This window comes from Corvus kubaryi, unplaced genomic scaffold (genome assembly GCF_017639235.1).
Source record: "Corvus kubaryi isolate FWS band 111438036 unplaced genomic scaffold, C.kubaryi_AGA036_p1.0 37341, whole genome shotgun sequence".
NCBI lineage: Eukaryota > Metazoa > Chordata > Aves > Passeriformes > Corvidae > Corvus > Corvus kubaryi.
Window position 1 is genome coordinate 502,542 of NW_024581112.1, and position 19,049 is coordinate 521,590.

The window sequence follows — 19,049 nt, forward strand, 5'->3', positions numbered from 1 at the left end:
CATTGGCTTTCATAGATGTTAGATCAGGCCCTATTGCTGCTGATGGTTTGCTCAAATTCATAGCATCACAGAAATCACAAAATGGTTTGGTTTGGAAGGGACCTTAAAGATCATCTTGTTCCAATCCCCTGCCCTGGGCAGGGACACCTTCTGCTAGACCAGATTGCTCCAAGCCCCATCCAATCTGGCCTTGAACACTTCCAGGGATGGGGCAGCCACAACATTTCTGGGCAACCTGTTTCAAAGTCTTCCCTACATCTCCAGTACATCTCCTTATTCTCCACTGGTTGTACTCTAAAACATGGAGCAGCTGTCCCTGCTTCAGGACCACAAGGTAAAGGTCTAAGGTGAAGTCTGAACACCATAGAAAAACAGGAAGACATTTCTTTTAATCTGTGGAGCATTCCAAGCTGGTGCTTTAATATATCCACAGCCTTGTGCTTTTTACAAAATTCAAAGGTGTTTTTATTGTACAAAATTCCACAATGAAAACCACCAGCCAGTTTCATATATAACTGCTTAAAAAATATAATTATACACCTTTTTTGTAGTGTGGTAATTTTGACATTCACTAGCTGGAAGAAATGGAAACTGAGCAGCAATTTGACTCTGAGTTATTTACCTGGACAGGTTTCAGTTTGACCTCTATTTCTCTTATGTGCCTGAATGGACAGTTCCTGGCATTAACAGAAGACCTGATATAGTTCCTTTTCAAAGTCACTGAACCCTGTTAGCAGGTCAGGCTCCCACCATCATGTTCCCTTCAAAAGAGTGAATTTTCTGTGAGAGTACAGGACATAACATTTGTCAGTGACAACTTCTAGCAACGCAACAGGCTAGTCATGTTAGGCCCAGCACAGAATGAGGATCTACAGAACTATTCCTGCAGCACATCCTCTAGACAATAATATAATTTTGGGGAAAGACAGTAGAAAGACAGATCCAAATAATGCCCCAGGACTGTGTTCCCTATGCATCATTTCACACTGGTATCTTCAAAACACCTTTTTGCAGTCTAACCTCCCATGACCCTTAAAAATAGATATATTATTCTTCTGCATTGAAATGCAACCATATGCAGTGATTTCCCAACACATTTTCTTAGAAATATAAACATTTTGGTTCAATGTTAGCTGGTTGAAGTTCATGCTCCAGGATTTTTTTTAAAAAAGCCTTCACCCCAGAGATTACTTTCTTCACATTAAACTCAGTTAAATATATATTGCACACAAGGGTCAAATTTCTCCTCTTTGAGTTAAACCATGGATCTGCAAAACCTGGCAAATTCATCTTTCAGTCCCCACAACCCAGACCAATGGTGCAAGTCAGGGGCACTTCAGAAGCATTTAAAATCCATAGACGAAAATCAAAAATGAGAATTTTACCCTTCATTTCTACACACTGTCAGTGTAGCACCTGATTTCTTCAGTTTCCAAGGCATTTTGTGTTCCTATGCTTTAAACTGATGGCTGAAGTTTTGCCTGCGGAAACAAAAAAATGACCCCACACCAACGATGATCACAGATAAAACCAACACAAATGTTAATATGATAAGGAAATTGATTTTCTTCAGATCCTCTTTTTCACAGTCTTCTGGTCTGATGTTCCTGATGTGCATTTCATCCTGGTATCCAAAATTCTGAGTGTGATGGCACATTAAATGCTCCACATTGGGGATCTGAACATTTTTGTTCTGGATCATTGATGAAAGCCAGATGTTTCCACAACAGTTGAGTGGGTTCCCGGTGAGATACAAGTTTTTAAGTGAATTTTCTAATGCTAAAATATTGCTGTTCTGTAATGTACTGAACCTATTGTTCCGTAGGTCCAGAACTTCTAGTGGAGAGTCACTACCCCACTTAGGCAGCCAGTTCAGCTGATTTTCAGAGAGGTTTAAATGTTTAAGACGACTAAAACAAGGCAAGTCAATATTTAAATCTATCAGGCTATTACCATGTAAATACAAACATTCCAGAGACTTTTCCAGACCTGATAATGCTTTAAGTTCTATTTTCAGTCCAGGGTTCATGGAGAGGTCCAAGACAACCAGAGAAGTCTTGTAGAAGCTGTATGCTGGTAGGATGTTCAGCATGTTGTCAGCTAGATACAAGTACTGAAGAGTAGGAGAATCAACAAATGATATACAACCACTTTCCTCTCCAGCAAGTCTTTGCTTAGCTAATCCTGAGTACATGCTGCAAAGGCTGATATTATTGCTCTGTAGATTAAGCAGTCTGAGGCTAGGAAGATTTGAGAAGATGTCAAACTGCAGGGTTTGAAGATAGTTGTTTTGAATATAAAGATCCTTCAAATTTGACAATGCACCAGCATCAAGGAGAAGGTTCTGCAAAGCATTGTAGCTCAAGTCAAGGACAGTTAAAGAGATCAATGCACTGTCATAACTTACTACAAATGCCTGAAGACAGTTTTTACTGAGATTAAGGGTACGAAGGGACAACATTGATTCAAAGAACTCATCTGGAATGGATTTGATTTCATTATAACTTAAGTCTAAATATACAAGCTGGGATAAATACAGAAAACTTTTGTTTCTACTTTGCTTCTGATCACGAAGATGGAAAGAAGCATTTAGCCATTCATTTTCCACGGAGTCCATTTTATTATGAGGGGATTCAGCAGTGAGTTGGATTAAATTCTTTGATAAATTCAGAGTTACCAGCTTATTTACCTGAGGGAACACTGGGAAGTGAAACAGTTTGTTTTCACTCAGATCCAAACACCTTAAGCTATATTCATCATCTGATTTTGTGGTGTGGAAGGTCTCAATGCTGTTCCTGCTAAGGTCAAGTATCTCCAGCTGCCTGAGGTTAAAATCAGAGATGCAAGTAATTGAATTCTTTGAGAGATTGAGTTTGGACAGGCTCACTAGAGTCTCAAAAGCACCTTCTTCTATTTCCATGATGATGTTGCTCTGAAGATCTACCTCCACAAGGTTGGGAGATCCCCAAAACATCTTTTGTGATACCATTATAATACTGTTGTCTGCCAAGGAAAGATACTGCAGTGCTGGAGCTTCTTTAATGAAATACTCAGCCATCCCATTGTACAGACTGTTGTGGGACAAGTCCAGTATTTCCACCTTGGGTAGGAGTCCAATCCCCTCTGTGCCATTTTGAGCAAGCTCATATAAGTGATTGTTGGCTAAATTTATTTCCAGCAAACTCGTCATGTGTGCAAAGACTCCAGGCGTGATGAAACTTATCTGGTTAGAGCTTAAGTCCAGACACTGAAGGGAAGTGTAAAACGATAATGACATTTCAGGAATGCTTTGAATCAAATTTCCAGACAGATCTATTTTGTTTACATTTGGATGGAGCTCATGAGGGATTTGGTGGAGGTTTTTGTTGTGGCAAAATGCCTGAGAGTTTGCCTGCCAGAAAAAGAGAGAAAAGGAGTTGTCACATGACAAATGTAAAACATCTTTGCATTAAATGTAAGAAAAGTAACATTCAGCATCCAGGCAGATGCTTCTTCTGAAGCACTGATTACTTTTTCTGAGCATTCAGACAGCAAGAGCAACAATCCCAATTAGCTTCTTTGCAGCTAACAGCACTCATTTCATTTTAAAGAGATTTCTGACTTCGAATAGTAGAGTTTTATCTGCATGTGACAACTACTAAAAGTTCTCGGGTTTGTACCTTCCTCCTGGACTCATTTGGACAGTCCCAAGTTTCTCTGCAATCAAGCACCATTTCCTCACTTTTATGCTGATGTTTAATTTTCTCACTTTCATCACTGTATTAGATATTGCAGACTCTACTTGCAGTAGTAAGCAATACTTGGAAGAGCTTCATTCTGTTGGCAAGATGAGTTCCAGAGTAAGGAGGTATAAAAACCTATAAGGATCCTGTAGCACAAATCCTGTCTCTCCTTCATAGTCACATGCTCAAATATGCCTTCCCTTAGCTATGGCTTAGTTAAGTAAGGCAGCTTTAACCAAAGGGGTCATTCAACAACTGAGACATTTCTGATGCCAATCTCCAAACTCATTCTGCTTTTATCTTCCATGTTTATCCTTTTCCTAAGGCAACAGTTCCCTTCTACTTGCATGGGGAGCATGCCTTATGAAACCACTCACACAAGACGCCTGTGATACAACACTGAAAACACAAATTATGTAAATTCAGTTTTTGAGAGGGAAAAAGATGTGATGTGCAGTGAGGGTCAGGCCTTTTCAGCCTAATTCTCAGCAGCAGGGTAGAGAAAAAAAAAACAAGCATCAAAGTCAAATCCATCTCCTGGATGCATCTGTTAACAGTTGCAGCTGTTAATTGCAGCTAGGACTGAGTTCTGTGTCCAGAGCAAAAATTGGTGTGGGTGTTCATAAGGAACACTGGAAACATGAACACGATCATCCTTACATAACCATCAGGTTCTATTTTGTTGTTAAGGAGAACATACAGCAGGAGGAAATGGAACGTGAAAGGCTTAGGCGGCATTTAATTTACCGGAGGAAAACTCTTGTTATTAATGTATTTGGGTGTCTGGGTCATAGAAAGAACAAAAGAACAAAAGAATGAAAGAACGAATGAAAGGTAGATAAAAAAGAAAGAACAAAAGAAAGAATGAAAGATGAAAGAACAAAAGAATGAATGAAAGAAAGTGAGTTGAATCTTAACCTCTCTAGAGAAGCAGAATCCAGATTCCATGACGCAAAGCTTTTCAGACATCAAGAAAATATTAAATGTCAAAAAAATTAAATCCCATCTGTTTTATATGAACTTTGAGGTGAATGAAGTGGCAGATCTGTTTAGGAGAAGTGGGGCACTAGTCAGCATTTTGTGAATCTCTTTTGCATCCTCTGGGTTCTGGAGACCACATAAGAATGTGCCAGAGAAGTGCAAGTGCTCATCCAAACTGTAGATGTACACAAGCTGCTCCACAGTGCTATCCATGACACATTTTTCCCAAAGATCCCAAGTAAATTGACTATTAGAACCTAAACCCCTTCCTCTTTTCCCTCCAACTCACTCAAATCTCCCTCAGCTAAAAAAAAAAAAAAAAAAAAATTAGGCAAAATAAAGGAAATTTCCTGGCTTCTCCCTGACAATATTTCTTTCCTGCAAAGTCACTGTACACTTTCTCATTTGGAGTTAAATTATGCCCAGAGTTGGCCTTATTTCCGAAGCATGAATAGCAGAGCAGGAAACATCTTCTTACTCATTTTTGGAAGAGGAAGAAGCCAGGAGGATACAAAAATCCAGAGTGAAAAAGCAGAAACTGCTTTGCCTCCTAAGGCAGATGCCAGGTTTCTTCTCACACTTTCAGCCAGATCCCAGCAAGTGCTGAGCACTCTCCATTGCCCCTGGGCACCTAGAGTCTTAGCAAAATCTTGATGCAACTCCTATCAATGCCAACAATCTGCTTTGCATTGAAGTTGATGGGGGAGAGGTCAGCCACCACTCACCATGCATGATTTGGCTTTTAATCTCCATCCACAGAACATTCCCAGTGATAAAAGGGAGTAATAAACTCTATACCTCCCACTGTCTGCCATTTGTTCCTATAACATTTCCCCTCTCGTTTTTCTTTTAAAACTTTCATTCCTTTTCACTGACTATTTTGATCCTCATTAAATTTCTTATCTTGTCTCTTCTGCACCATCTTTTCTCCCCCAAGGCTCAAATGCATGAACTTCTTTCTCATCAGGAGTAGGAAAAAAGATGAAGCGTGTCTCAGTGGGATGGAGCAAACAGCATCTGTTTGGTGTATCTCCTCTCCTCTCACCCCTTAGTCCAATGGGTTAGTAGCCTGCGACTGGAAAAGAGGTTTTTGTTAGTCTCATGTTCTGACTTCATCATCTCGGCAAGTGCTGCCACCAGTGTGTTTCAAGTCCATTGTCAAGAAGTACTGGAGGGTGAGGACCATTTGGTCCCATTAAGATGCTAGCAAAATAAATGACCCGACAGTTCAAAAGCTGGGCATCATTTGGTTTCTGACTCCAGTTCTTCACTGCTCAGCACTGGGTGGAAGTTGTCACCCACCTTAGTAAGAGCCCTACACAAAGGAGTTGGACTCAAGCCCACCCTTGAGTTCTCCTTTATCAATTCGTGAAAAATTGAATCAAGAATCTGGGCTGGAGCCACTTGGCACTGACCCGTACTTGCACAGTGTCCCTGACCATTCTTAGAAGAGCTGCCCAGGTAGAGGCTTAGCTGTCAAACACAATCAAACCTCAGCATTTTGCCTGGGTACCACACATCAGCTGACCTATGACATCTGGTTATGCATCTGTCATTGCATCACCTCAAGGCAAAGGTAAAATAGGATTTCCTAAGATCCTTTCCCTTCTATAAATTATTTGAAATCTCCTCCTTTGCCAATTAACACGAATTAGCAAAATCACCTTTCTTTGGGAGGTAAAATATGCTATAGTTGAAGCTTTGCCTATACTTGGAAAACGATGTGAGTTAGGAAGAATGGCCTATTTGATCTGTTCCTTGTTGTCTCACAAACTGATAGATGTGTCGTAACAGGATTAATCAGTGCAGTTCACCCCCATGTCAGGGGTCTGGTAGGGACTGCTTACTTCCTAAAATCTTTTCTATGAGGGTTTAATTCAGCAACAGAAGCACCTGTGGTGACTCAGAAAGCAGCCTCAAAAGGTTTCTGACTGTGAACCTCTTCCATGAGATTTGGGATTAAAGTTTCCACTTCTGAGCCTCTGTTATTCTAAAGGTGCGACCACAGGGAAAGTACAGTATAAAACAGTGAGGCTGTGATGTAATGTAGGACTATCAATGGACAGCTAATCAGCTAATCCAGTAGCTCCTTCTTTCTTTAAGCTGTGTTTGGATCCACACCAAATGCCCAGTGAAGGAAGGCAATCAGCATGGACATTAGCAATGCTGAGCTGTTGATTTACACCAGGTGAGTATCCTGGCCCCTGACTGCAGCGTGTTTTTGTCAGGGCTGATTTTATCCCAGCGTAGTTGTGTTGGCGTGATGAAAGAAGTTTACAGTGGAGCAAACCGGAAGCAAACAAGTGTGTGTTTACTTCTCAGCAATCAGCCTGGTCTGTGACCCATCAAGAAATGGGATGAAACTGCTTGGATTATTGCGTGCCTCACCCAGCCTTCATGTGACTATGACACGGGACCCAGGCTGTTCTGTTTACAGTGGCTTCATCAGTGTTCCCTCTCCAGCCAAGGAACTGAGCTACCCAGTCACCTTCCCAAGATCTTTTTATATATACACTAGGTCTTAATTTCTCTGGAATTCAGGAAGTGTAGCAATATGGCAGGGTGGGCAGGAATGGAATGAGTCCCACAAGGGAGATGTGTACATCTAGCAAATAATTTTTTCCCTATTTTGGAAATTCTTGAGGATTTGTGTTGAACAACTTCAATGTTCAAGGGGGAAAAAAGTATTTTTAAACATCCTGGTGCAGTCAGAAGCACTTGGAGAGGGAAGGGAGAAAGTTCAGCTGTGAATATCATTTATAATATTGTACCAGGTGCTTGCAAAAATTCAAGGAGCAGATTTTGTACTGGAGCAAGAGTCTTCATCATTTCTCTTCCCTTCAGCAGAAGTCAGGTACAACTCCCCTGACAGAAATTCTGCATCAGGTCAGAGGAGGTCAGTTCACTTGTTATTACAAAAGAGCTGATATAGAAGTATTTCACAGAAGATGCCTTAATTAAAGCACAAAGAACAACTGATATAAAAGAGTTGATTTTAAGTCTAAGTTCTTTTTCTGTCTTAGCCACAGAAACTCTGTACAAACTTAGGGAAATAAATCAAATTTCTTTTAACCAGGTCCTCCTTAGAAAAAAAGCTAATTACCCTTCTTTGCACCCCCTCCTGCCCTTTGTGTGTTGTCATTATAACAAGGACACAGCCTGACGACAGACTGTTAAGCATCCCCTCATCCTGCAAATCCCACCTCTGCCATCACAGGGAGCCTTCTTCTGGGGGTTTCCCTTCTCAGAGACTGTAGCTGCTTGTGCAATGCTTGTAACAAGGGGGTCTCAACCTCATTCGGGATCTCAAGGGGCCTAAGTACAGACACAGCCTTACCATTTCACAGGATGTCCCCTCTGAGGGTTGATAGTTCACCACCGCCAGGAAGAAAATGATGTACAGTTTCATGGCTCTGCAGGTAAAAATAATTATGGTTAGATTTTATATGGGACACAGTGGTCAACACATGCAAAAGCTGGCAGAAGGTCATCATCTAACATGAAGAAGGACAGAAGCAAAGCAATAAATTAAGCCACCTCTGAGCATACAGCACTAATGACCCACCTGTGTAGCTTTGCATCCGTTTCAGCCTGGTGGGAAGAGATTTATATGAGGACTTGAAAGGAAAGTCCAAAGCACTTCATGGGGTTTCCCCAGTGTGATTTCAGCTGCTGCCTAAATGATATCCAGGACACTCAACGGAGTCCAGATGTTCAAGCTGGGCAGGGTGTCTGGCATCATGGAGAAAGAAAACTACTGAGACCAAGTTATCACCACACTCCCCATAGACACAGCTCAGACGCTTTCAACTGGGCTGAAGTTTTGGGGTGCCATGTCCTGAGCAAAGCAAATGGGTGCCACTCAGAAACAACCAGAAGTGGGAACAGTTTTCATTTCCATCCACAACATTTTCTACTCCTCTTATCCCAGAGTGTCAAAGACATTTTACGTGTATATCCTCGTTAAGTTAATGCAAACAGCTTAAGGAATGGACAGAGATTTTTCATTTTCCAGGTACAGACAGTTTTTTAAACACATTTGACAGGACATCATAGAACCATATGTTCCACAGAATCACAGAATATGTAAAGTTGGAAGGAACCCACAAAGATCATTGAGTCTAACTCCTGGTCCTGCACAGCACCACCCCCAAGAGTCACATCCTGACCCCAAGAGTGTCCAAATGCTTCTTGAATTTTCTCAGGCTTGGGTTGGAAAAGACTTTTAAAAGTCATCTGGTGCAATCCCCCTGCCATGGACAAGGACAGTTGCCTTACAAAGAGACATATAAAACAGAATGGATTTGGGTGAAACAGAGAATTCATAAGAGTTTAACTGTTTGGAAAGCACTCCATAAAAGAGCAGAGAATTGCAAAAGGAGCAAACAGCACTGGGAGGCCTGTCACTAGACAATGGGGGAAAAAGGGAACCAAAGCCAAGGGCAAGTGTTCCTGCTTCAAACAGCTCCAAATGCAACCCCAATCCCATGCACAAGTCACTGGCATCAATGTACTGTTGCTCAGTGGCTTCCAGCCACAGAGCATGGAAAAGCTGGAAACAAAGAGATGGGATCATTCCCAGCTGATGGAGGTCCCTCTGCTTAGTCACTTTGATGGATGCAGCTGATGGCCCTTGACAGCACTGACAATCACTGAACAGCAATGCCAAGCTCCTGATGGGAATCTGCCTGTTTCTCCCCTTCCCAACCAGAGAACAGAGCTGTGTATTAGGAATAGAGAAACTGGGGAGGATTAGACCACAGCTATTCTGTGTACAGTTTGCATATTCCTTCCATTTCACAAAAAAACCCTAGTGATGGATGATGATTTGTGACCCCAAGGGGAAAGAACAGGTCTCAGTAATGGGATCAGAAGTGTGTTCCTCCCCATTAAAACCAGACCAAGGATGTTAATTCTCTACCTTTGAATCAATGTTTGCAAAATATGCTGAAATCATCCTATGGAAGGAGGAATTGCTGGTGTCACCATCTATAATGTTTCTGTTGTCCCCCTCTGTTCTTCATTCCCCATGCTTAGAGCAGTTGGAACCTCCTCTAAGGAGGAGAAATTTATTTTTATCATTTGAGTATTAGTTTACTGAGGTGGCAATAAAAGACAAACATACCAATGATTACAAGGCTTTTCTCCAAGCCCTTAGAGGGAAATCCTTTCTGTTCAGACACAATGAATTAAGCTGAGAGTATGACCCTCAACAGGGCACCACCCTGAGGGACAGCATGTGGCCAATGTGCTCTGCAATGTCTGCCCTCGTCACACTGTCAGTGCAATAAAAATGTCTCTGCCTCTTAAATAATAAACCTGACACAATCCAGGGTCTTAACATACTTTGAAACTTCCTAAATTTTAGGTTTATAAAGCAGCTGGGAAATTGATTTGTTTGAACACAAAAAAATTATGTAATGGTTTGCTGTGTAAGGCAAATCTGTAATAAGCAAGGATGCTGTCCCTTGAGGTGTTTCTAAGGCTTTCCAAGGTGTCCCTCAAGGTGTCATATCCTGAAGCTCATCAAGGATGTGGTGCTCTCTTCCAGCATAAGACCACATAGACTGTCCTCACAGAACCATTTAGTTTGGAAAAGCCCTCTAAGACCCTCAACTCCAACCATTCTCCCAGCACTGCCAAGGCCACCACTATCCCATGTCCCCAAGTGCCACATCCACATGTCTGCTAAGTCCCTGCAGGGATGGGGTTCCACCACTGCCCTGGGCAGCCTGTGTCAGTGCTTAACAACCATTGTGGTGAAGAAATTTTTCCTAATATCCAAACTAAAACTCCCCTGCCACAACCTGAAGCTACTTCGTCTTGACTTGTCATGGTACAGCTCAACCTCCTTGTTCATGGAGATTCCCTTCCTAGGGTAGTTTTCAGTTCAGCTGTCCAGCTGAGGAGCTTTTCCTGCCTAGCTTTTCTTTGAACAACCTTTAGATCCCTCTCAGCAACCTCTAGTGTGACACATCAGTGCATTCCCCTCCATTCTACCCTCTGGGCAGGTCTCAGCATCCCCCCACCCTCTCCCAGTGCCAAGTTCAGGGCTTACACAAGCCCCATTCCCTTGGTGTGAGAGAGGATGTCTACTGGCGCTAAACCCTTCCTGATCTCTCAATCTACAGCTTACAAAAACAGTTTGGGAGCAGCAGTGGCAACAACTCAACTTAAAGGAGATTTTATTGCTTTGAGGCTTTCCCAGAGTTGAAGCAGCTTCACGATCAGTGCCAGTTTGCTCCCACTGGCAGCTGTGATAGAAATCCTAGCATAACTGAGAGCAGGATTGAGCTCTGAACCCTATTTAAAGTCACAGCTTTCCATCACAGTACTTCAAAACCACCCAGTGCCAACCCCTGCTGAAAAATACAGGTGGTTTCAGTCAACACCACCCCCAAGGAGAATCAGTAATTTGGTAAAATAATTCTAGAAAAAGCATACCCTAACCATGTACACTTAACAAATAGGAAAGGCAGAGAAGGCAGAGAAGACCAGTAATTTGCCCCAAGATGCATTTCAAACCATGGAATAATAACAATTTATTCCCAGTTTCCACATCAGAACAATGTTTGCCTCCATCTCTATCACAATATTAATCTTGAAACTACTTCATAGATGTTGTTTGCAGCTAATAAAGGCAGAACTTTCCAGATTTCCCCCAAATGTAATTTTTGTTACTGCTTAGACAATTAACGGAGATGCTGTCCTGTGCCAAGGAAAGTTAAATACAAGACAACACACAGAACACAAATCAAACTCCCCAGGGTCTGATCCTTTTCCACACAAGACTTTTTCCTGTTAAGTTAGAGCCTTCAGGGGTAAAAAGAGTGACTATCTCACATTTACCTTGTTTCAAGGGTTTCTTGCATCCCCGAACACCGCTTATCATCTCTTTAAAAAGCATATCCAGTTCTTCAAAATCAATTCAGTCCTGGTATCGATGCAATTATTCTTCAGCTTCATGTTCACCCATTCTAGACACCTAGAGGCTCACTCATAACTTCAGAATGAAGGCATTTTCAGGGAAATAACCTTATTTGGGACAGTGTCTGCTTTAAATTATGTTGCTTGTCTTCCTCTCCACTCCTCTCCGGGCTCTTGCTGGGTCCTAGCCACCGCTGTTCTCCAGACAGAGTCGGCTACTGTGCAACATCCTGAAGCCCTTCCTTGGGGCAGGCATTGAGAAACGGGGATTTTTGCCAAAGGAACTGTCAGGATCAGGCTGTGGGTTTTCTCAGGAGAATAAGTAACTTATTGGCAATGCCATTGTTTGGCTGTGTGCGTGGGGCATGACAGTGTGTTTACTTTCGGGTTTTGTGTCTGCAAGTTGCATTCCTGGAGGGTTGTAATCTCCTGCACCTAAACCTCTCTCTGCATCTTTAGGGAAACAGTGCTTGAGGATTAAATGTTTAAAATTCATGGCTGATAAATATAAACCCCAGAATCTGGAAAGCTGTTCTGGAAGAAATAACTTTTTCTTTTTGCAGTCATCCCACTAATGAGAGTGTGACTGCAGTCTGCTGTCAGAACAGGGGTCCATTGCTGGCTACAACACACTTGATGGGTTTTCATAGCATGAGGCAGGATTTAGGGATAAAGGCCTCAATAAAGACCTTTTCAGATAAGCTGCAGAATTTTTGGTTGTGAGTACATAGTGCTGAATATACTGGATCTGCTGGGAAGAATTCCCACTGCAAAGGGGTGCTTTTGTCATGCAGAAGATGATTTCAAATTGCCCAAGTTCAGCTTTTTATTTATTATTTTGTGCTGCCCTCTAGAGCTGAAGTAGCTGGTTTCCTCATTTCCTTTTGCTAATTAAGTCTTGCTTCAGGAAAACCCTCCTCTACATAGATTTCCCTGCTGTTTTCTCCCAGAGACACAAGCCTGAACTGCCACAACACACTTTTCCCATGGTTGAAATAATGTGCCAAAGAGCTGGGCTCTTAGTTTGCTTGGTAATGCATCCTGAAATTAGAGGTATAAATCACAGAATTATAGAAACCCAGAATGGCTTGGATTGGAAAAGACCTTAAAGTTCATCTAGTTCCAGCCCTCCTGCCATCAGCAGGGACACCTTTCAACTAGACCAGGTTTCTTGTCTAGCTATAAAAATACTATGACAAGGTGACAGGGGAGGGCATGATTAGGTGCAATGGACAGAAAAATACACATTAAGCTCTCAGGAGAATTGTCCACCAGTGAGATTATCACAACCTCAGACAAGTTCCCCTTCACTGGGCTCTCATCAGATTAGTTTTGATCACCTTCCCCCAAGCATGTCATGTCTTGAGCTTTACTTGCAGTGCTGTTTTTTGCTTCATCCCTTTGGCACGGTCCCTGGAGTCAAGCTCTCCATTTGCAATCCCCTTCGGGTAAGAAGGAAACTCATGTTGAAACTGGGGACCACTGTGATATCCAGAGATTTAAATGCCTTTTGGATGCTCTGGGTTTAGAGTTTGTCTTGTCAGCAGTGTGCAGTAGCACTTGAAAAGCACAGACACCTTTGCAAGGCAAACCTCAAATACTGATTTGAAGTACAAGGTATCATGCCTCTAATTAAGAGCAGTGAGTGGCCAGGATGATGGCAGCTTACAGTTTTTCTACACCTGGATATTCAGAGCACTTTAGGAAGTTTGGATTTATAGGAATAAAAATAGCAGACATTTCGGTTCTGCTTTTTAAAAAGCCAGCTCTGTTCCTCAAGCTGTTTTACTGAGTAACCAGGCAGCTGTGCCAGCTGAACTGTAAAGAAGAGCCTGGACAGAAACAAATGCCAAAGCAGGAGGGAAGGGCATGCACTGATTCTACTGCTCAGGGCTTTGCTTCAATAAAAACACATTCTTGGAGGACACCAGCTACACTGGGAAAGATCAGTGTGATCCCTGCCTTCTTTGTCCTTTCCCAAAGGGGATCTGGCAGCAAACAGTTTCAAAGCCTCCAACACATTTGGCTGATTTCCCAAACTTTCAATATTTTTGGCTTTGGGCTACCCAGCCGTTTACACCTTAAAGTGGTGTTGAAACATTAGCATGGTATTGGCTTGGTAAGACATGTCTGCAGGGCAAATGTCACCTGCATCAGTCAGAGACTGGATCATAGAATCATAGAATGGCCACATTTGGAAGTGACCTTGAAGATCATCCAAGCCCCCTGCCATGGGCAGGGACACCTTCCACTAGCCCAGGTTGCTCAGAGCCCCAGCCAGCCTCATCTCCCTCATGCAGATTGGAGAATCAAGCTTTATTGCCCACAAAATAGCAAGGGCTGTGCCATCCCAGTGATGCCAAAGGGTTTGCACCTGCAACTCTGTGAAATCCTGATTTTCCAGTGGTGTATCAGCAGTCACCTCCTACTCAGTTTCTGTCAATGTCAGTTGAATTTCACCCTCTGTCACCTGAAGTGAGGGGCACCTCATCAGACCTCTCCTCTCCTCCAAATCCTTTCCCCAGCATGGCCCAGAGCAAGAAGCAAAAGCAAATCCTAGCTGCTGGCTCTCACCAGTCAGTCTGTAAACTGCTGCAGGTTCCCAAGGGTTTCAGAGAAACCAGAAAATGTCTTGACAATTTTGTGTCTTTAGTCTCCAGACCTTTTGGAGTCCGTCCATCCAATGCTGCTGCTTTCTAAGGCACTGCTTTTGGTTGAATCCTGTGTCAAGCTCTATGAATCAAAATCTCCAGAGAAGTAAATGAAACAAGTTCCTGCCTTAGAAAGTGGGTCTGAACTGCAAACACAGGAGTGGGACAAGTCTTGCTCCCTTTTGGCTAGAATAGCTCCCTGGTGATTCATCCCACAAGGGAGTTGGAGACAACATTAATATCAACCCTATTAAAAAATAAATAGTCAATGCCGTCCTCAGCCACAGGCTGAGGCACAGCTCCAGCTCCTGACACTCTACAGCATCTCCAGAAACTGATTCTCCTGGGTTTGTTTTGCTCCTGCAATCTTCACTGTGCTTGGCATCTCACAGGCAGATGCAGCCCCCAGTCTTTCTGGTGTCAAGTCCACATATCAAAATAGAGACTCCTCCATCTCTTGTAAACCCAGCAAGGCTTTTCTCCTGTCTTTTGAAGCTGCTGCCTTCCTTCTCTTTCTGTCCTCTCTCCATGTGCATCTTTATCATGTGTTCAGCCAACAGCCTTTCCCCACAAAAATTAACATTTCCCCACAAAAATTAACATTTCCAGTTATTGACGTTTTAGCCAGGTTCCCTATTTTATTCACCTTTTGTCCTCCTAATCTCTCCAGGAAAGAAAATGTAAATGAATAAAAACTGAATGAAACCCACAAGCCTGGAGAATTTGTGAGTGAGGGGATGGGCTAAGGGACAGAGGGAGATGGGAAAGTGAAAACTCTTACATCAGCAAAAAGTGACATGTACTGGCATTTGCAGATTAAACTATCTAACCATGAAACACTCTCCCTGGAGAACAAAATTCACATTCAGAAACCAAACCAGAATATTTTCTCACCAGTTTATAAAATATTTTTTTAATTCAGCAATATTACTTTTTATAGACAGTGTGGTCGGTATTTGGGAAAGGGTGTACTCATTTTATAAGATCCAGTAGGAGACAAAATGAGGTGAGGAAAATTATTTCTGATAGATTTGATTTACATAATACTGATATCCCTCCTTGAATCCATCCATCACTGTATTAGTAAAAGGCCAAGCACTGATACAGTAACTAAGACATAATCATCTGCTTTAAAAAGAGATGACTGGTTGTAAATTTTTGTTCTTGAAAACTAGAGGATTTCAGCATTTTAGAGTAATATGTTTATTTTAAAGTTTAAATTATTACATCTTAGTAGAAAACCCATATTATCACTGTTGTGCAGAGCCAAATTATTGCTTCTATTTAAGAGAAGCATATTTGTCTTTTATCAAAAATACTTTTATCCAAATTACGACTGGGCTTAGCCTTAGAAAATTTACTGTGACTTTTATATAAACTGTGATTTTCTAAAACTTTATTACTTCCAAATATTGTCTAAATGTTCATTTTCATGATAACAGCCCAGATGCAGCAAACCCCCCTCTGTAAATCATCATCCACCCAAGGTGACATTCAAGCTGTCAGGATCTTAAGAGCAGCAAAATAACCCTGCCATCTCACACCTCATGCTCCAACAGGGAGAGCTCAATGACAGCACTGATAGGAAGAAGAGCAGATGAGCCAAATAGCATTTTGCCTATTTTACTCAGGGACTGTGTGATTTGCCCAAGGCTATATTAGGATTCAGGGTCGGAAAGTTGGGTGAGTGGCATTTAATTGGTGTATAATGCTGATCTCTGCAGCACTCCTGGTTCAGAAGGCTATAATGCAGTAACAGCATAAATAGACTGAAGTCCTGAGAAGAAAGAAAAAACCAATCATCTCTCCATCTTCTATTCCTGCAAACATGGAGAATAATAACAAAGACAGTGTATGACAACTGTATTGTTACAAACTAACTGGTGCCTCCTTAATGTAAATGATCTAACTCACACAGTGCAAGTCCCTGATGGATTAAATATACAACTGGGTGGATAGAGCTATCTACACAGCGTGTTTAGCCAGTTCCTCAGCCTATTCATAAACACAGAACATTTTATTTATACAGTACCTTCCTCATCTGTGTTAGTTTTAAAGGCTGCAGCTCAAAGTCACCAGAGCTCTCATCTCTCCCGCAGTTGAAAGCGCAATTTTCCAGCAGGCTCCCGGGTTCACACACGTCTCCACATACCTGCTCTGTGGCTGGAGGAAGAGAAGGTTTCGTCTCTGCTTGCAGCCTTTTTTTCCCTGACTCTCCCAGCAGCCTTTCCAGCGCAAGCCGAGGAAGAGTTTCCTTGGGGAAGTTGTACCTCTGTTGCATGCCAGCTGACTAAAACTCTGCAAGCGCCGAGAGAAGTTTGAAGTCACAGGGAAAAAAAAATACTCCCCATAGACTAGTCCTTGAATTCATTCCTTTGCAGTCATGAGCTCTTGTATATTCCCAGGCTCCCCAGAGCATGTGAATACATACCTCCGTAACAGTTTTAAAATATGTGTGTCCTCTGCGCTTCTTTTTCTTTTCCATTTTGTTCATTCAGGCTTGGCTTATTTCCTGCAGCCTCTCAGCTGGTAATTATGCTTGTCTCGTATTGACACATGAAACATTCTGTGAATACCACAAAAAATCCCCTCCACAGGCTTTGGGGACATGTGCTTGTCTCTCAAGTCATCCGTGCCTGTCCCACAGCTGTCAGCCTGGAGATTCTCAGGGGCTGAGGTAAATCAGGGGCACTGAGCTGGCTACAAAGCTTACATTTCAAGTCCATGCAGGATGAGGTGCGTAGGAAAAGGGTATACAGGAGTAGAGCAAGCACATCGTCTTTGGTGTCCCAACAGGTCAGCTGCGTCTCCATGGCACTGCAGTGGGATGGCCAAACACACCCTTGGGGGAAAGGATAAATTCAATTTAATGCTTGAATGGGTAATAACATAAATACTTTCTAAAAAGGGCTGTGGGATGAATTTTGCTTTCTTTACTTTGGGTGCAAAGCTCCCTTCTATTTCAGTTGCAATGCTTTTGTGTAAATTGGTGGGGGACTTGCACGTTGTCTGTGTTGTCTACATCTGCTTAGACATGCTCCGATATCTGGGCAGGTGTTCACTGGCTCTGCATGATCGTTTGCAGCACTGTAAACCTCTGACAGGGTTTTGCCAGCTCTTCAGTGGATGTCTTAGGACCAAACTGAGTCTTGGCTTCACCAGCCAGGATAAGACCTCCCCATGGCCACCCAGCTGAGGAGCTCCCACGGGCACCAGGGATCAAAGAAAACATCCCAGGGACCACCACAAACCTCCCACCTTCTCCCCTGCATGTACGAGGATCATCTCAACTGAGTGATCTCCCTCAGAGGAGAGGTTTGCCTTCAGCATCATATGTTTTATCCCCTTTTCACTTAGATATGCAACAATGGCCAAGAATTTTCATTTTAAAAAATGAGGTGCTGGCTCCCTTCTCCCAGACAGCATCAATTCTGTCCTGCTTTCCTGGATTTGCTTATTAAAATCAGGTAAAAACTATGTCATTTTATACCATGTGCCAAACAGCTTTGTAAATTCTGCTAAACATTTGCAGGCTCCAGCTTTTGCTTCTCTGCAACAGGTTCGTTCCCTGTAGCACACCAGGTCCTGTGAGTCAGAGTTACTTCAGACCTGCACCATACTGGGAGATTCAAAATGAAAAAAATCTACAAATGTGAAAAATGTGGTTTGTTAAATATCTCAGTAAATACACCTTGTTCATGCTGTTGCAATAAGATTGCAACAAGACTAATCCATTTAATAGCAACATGTACATAATGGTAATGAAGGAAACAATAACAGTTTTATTACTGCCTTGGCTATTGCTCATGTACAGGTGTAGCTGTATATGCATATTTTTTATTATTGTTGTGGTTGTCGTTGTTGTTACTATTATTATTATGGGCCAAAACTCAGCCCACAGTAGCTTATTTGGACAGATTGACAAAGGGAGTTCACCAAGGAACAAGGATATATTGTATCCCCTTCCTGTCACCACACCAGGACAACCTGATGGCCAACTTGATGTCACAGTAGCCAAGCCTGGAGGATGACTGCAGACCTTCTTCTTAGAGATGGAGGTACAATTGTACTTCCCAGGCGATGCATGGCTAGCTAATAGGAAAATAGTCCATCACAGAAAGGATAGGAAGGCTCCCAACATGAAATTTCGGAGTATATGGAAGCAGAAGGAATAATTCCCACAGATCCTGCTACTGTTAGACTCCATCTCTGGTGTGTGGGCAGCGGAAACTTGGGTCAACCTATGGTTTATTCCCAGTGACACCTGAGTGCAGATGGCTTTTCCAGTTACATCTCTCCCACTAAAGATCACTCCCAGGGAGTGATCCCTGGCCTGATCCGCACAAACTTTGCCCTTCTCTAGGGCAAGTTGGACATGTCCAGGTGTGTAACACTCCATTATCTACCTCTGGATGGTGACCCCAGAGCCCTGACATCATTGTTTCACTTTCTTTTAGAGTGCCCTGAGTAACATGGGGACAGTGTGCAAAGCTGCTCTAGAATAGTGTAGGAGGACTGTGCGGAACAGAAGCAGCCGAACCTGATCCAGGCCCTGAAGAAAACCCAAGGACTACACCCAACTTGGAGAGGACAATCTGGCTTGGTGGGGAAGGGTGCCCACGGAAGACCTAACCCCCAATGTGGTTGATGTGAGGAGCCGGGCTATCTGACAGCATTGATGTATCCATGCATACCCCATGAAAGAACCTGAGGACCCCAGGAGGGACACCTCACCCTGCAAACTTGTAGGATCTTGCCTCCGAAACTT

At 42.6% G+C, this 19,049-nt stretch overlaps 1 protein-coding gene across 4 annotated transcripts; it reads right to left on the minus strand.

The window, feature by feature from the left end:
* Positions 1 to 386: 386 nt before the first annotated feature.
* LOC121666200 (transforming growth factor beta activator LRRC32-like) lies at positions 387 to 17,041 on the minus strand. 4 transcript variants are annotated; one of them, XM_042031432.1, is made up of 4 exons: positions 11,553 to 12,262; positions 8,269 to 8,435; positions 8,041 to 8,116; positions 387 to 3,391 (listed from the first exon to the last, which is right to left on the minus strand). In XM_042031432.1, exons 3-4 carry the CDS (start codon positions 8,110 to 8,112, stop codon positions 1,451 to 1,453), a joined length of 2,013 nt encoding a protein of 670 aa, XP_041887366.1. In that variant the 5' UTR covers positions 8,113 to 8,116; positions 8,269 to 8,435; positions 11,553 to 12,262; the 3' UTR covers positions 387 to 1,450. The 4 variants fall into 4 exon arrangements, with proteins under 4 accessions (XP_041887366.1, XP_041887367.1, XP_041887365.1 ...); XM_042031433.1 differs by lacking the exons at positions 8,269 to 8,435; positions 11,553 to 12,262 and adding an exon at positions 16,434 to 17,041; XM_042031431.1 differs by lacking the exons at positions 8,269 to 8,435; positions 11,553 to 12,262 and adding an exon at positions 16,314 to 17,041.
* Positions 17,042 to 19,049: the final 2,008 nt, after the last annotated feature.

What these genes read in the sequence shown, in the direction of transcription:
- LOC121666200 (XM_042031430.1), bottom strand. Translation starts at nt 11,575, where the DNA reads ATGCAAGAAACCCTTGAAACAAG. An exon ending in CAAGAAACCCTTGAAACAAG is followed by an intron (nt 8,117 to 11,552) that starts GTAAATGTGAGA and finishes TTTTACCTGCAG; the next exon opens with AGCCATGAAACTGTACATCA. An exon ending in AGGGGACATCCTGTGAAATG is followed by an intron (nt 3,392 to 8,040) that starts GTAAGGCTGTGT and finishes TTTTTCTGGCAG; the next exon opens with GCAAACTCTCAGGCATTTTG.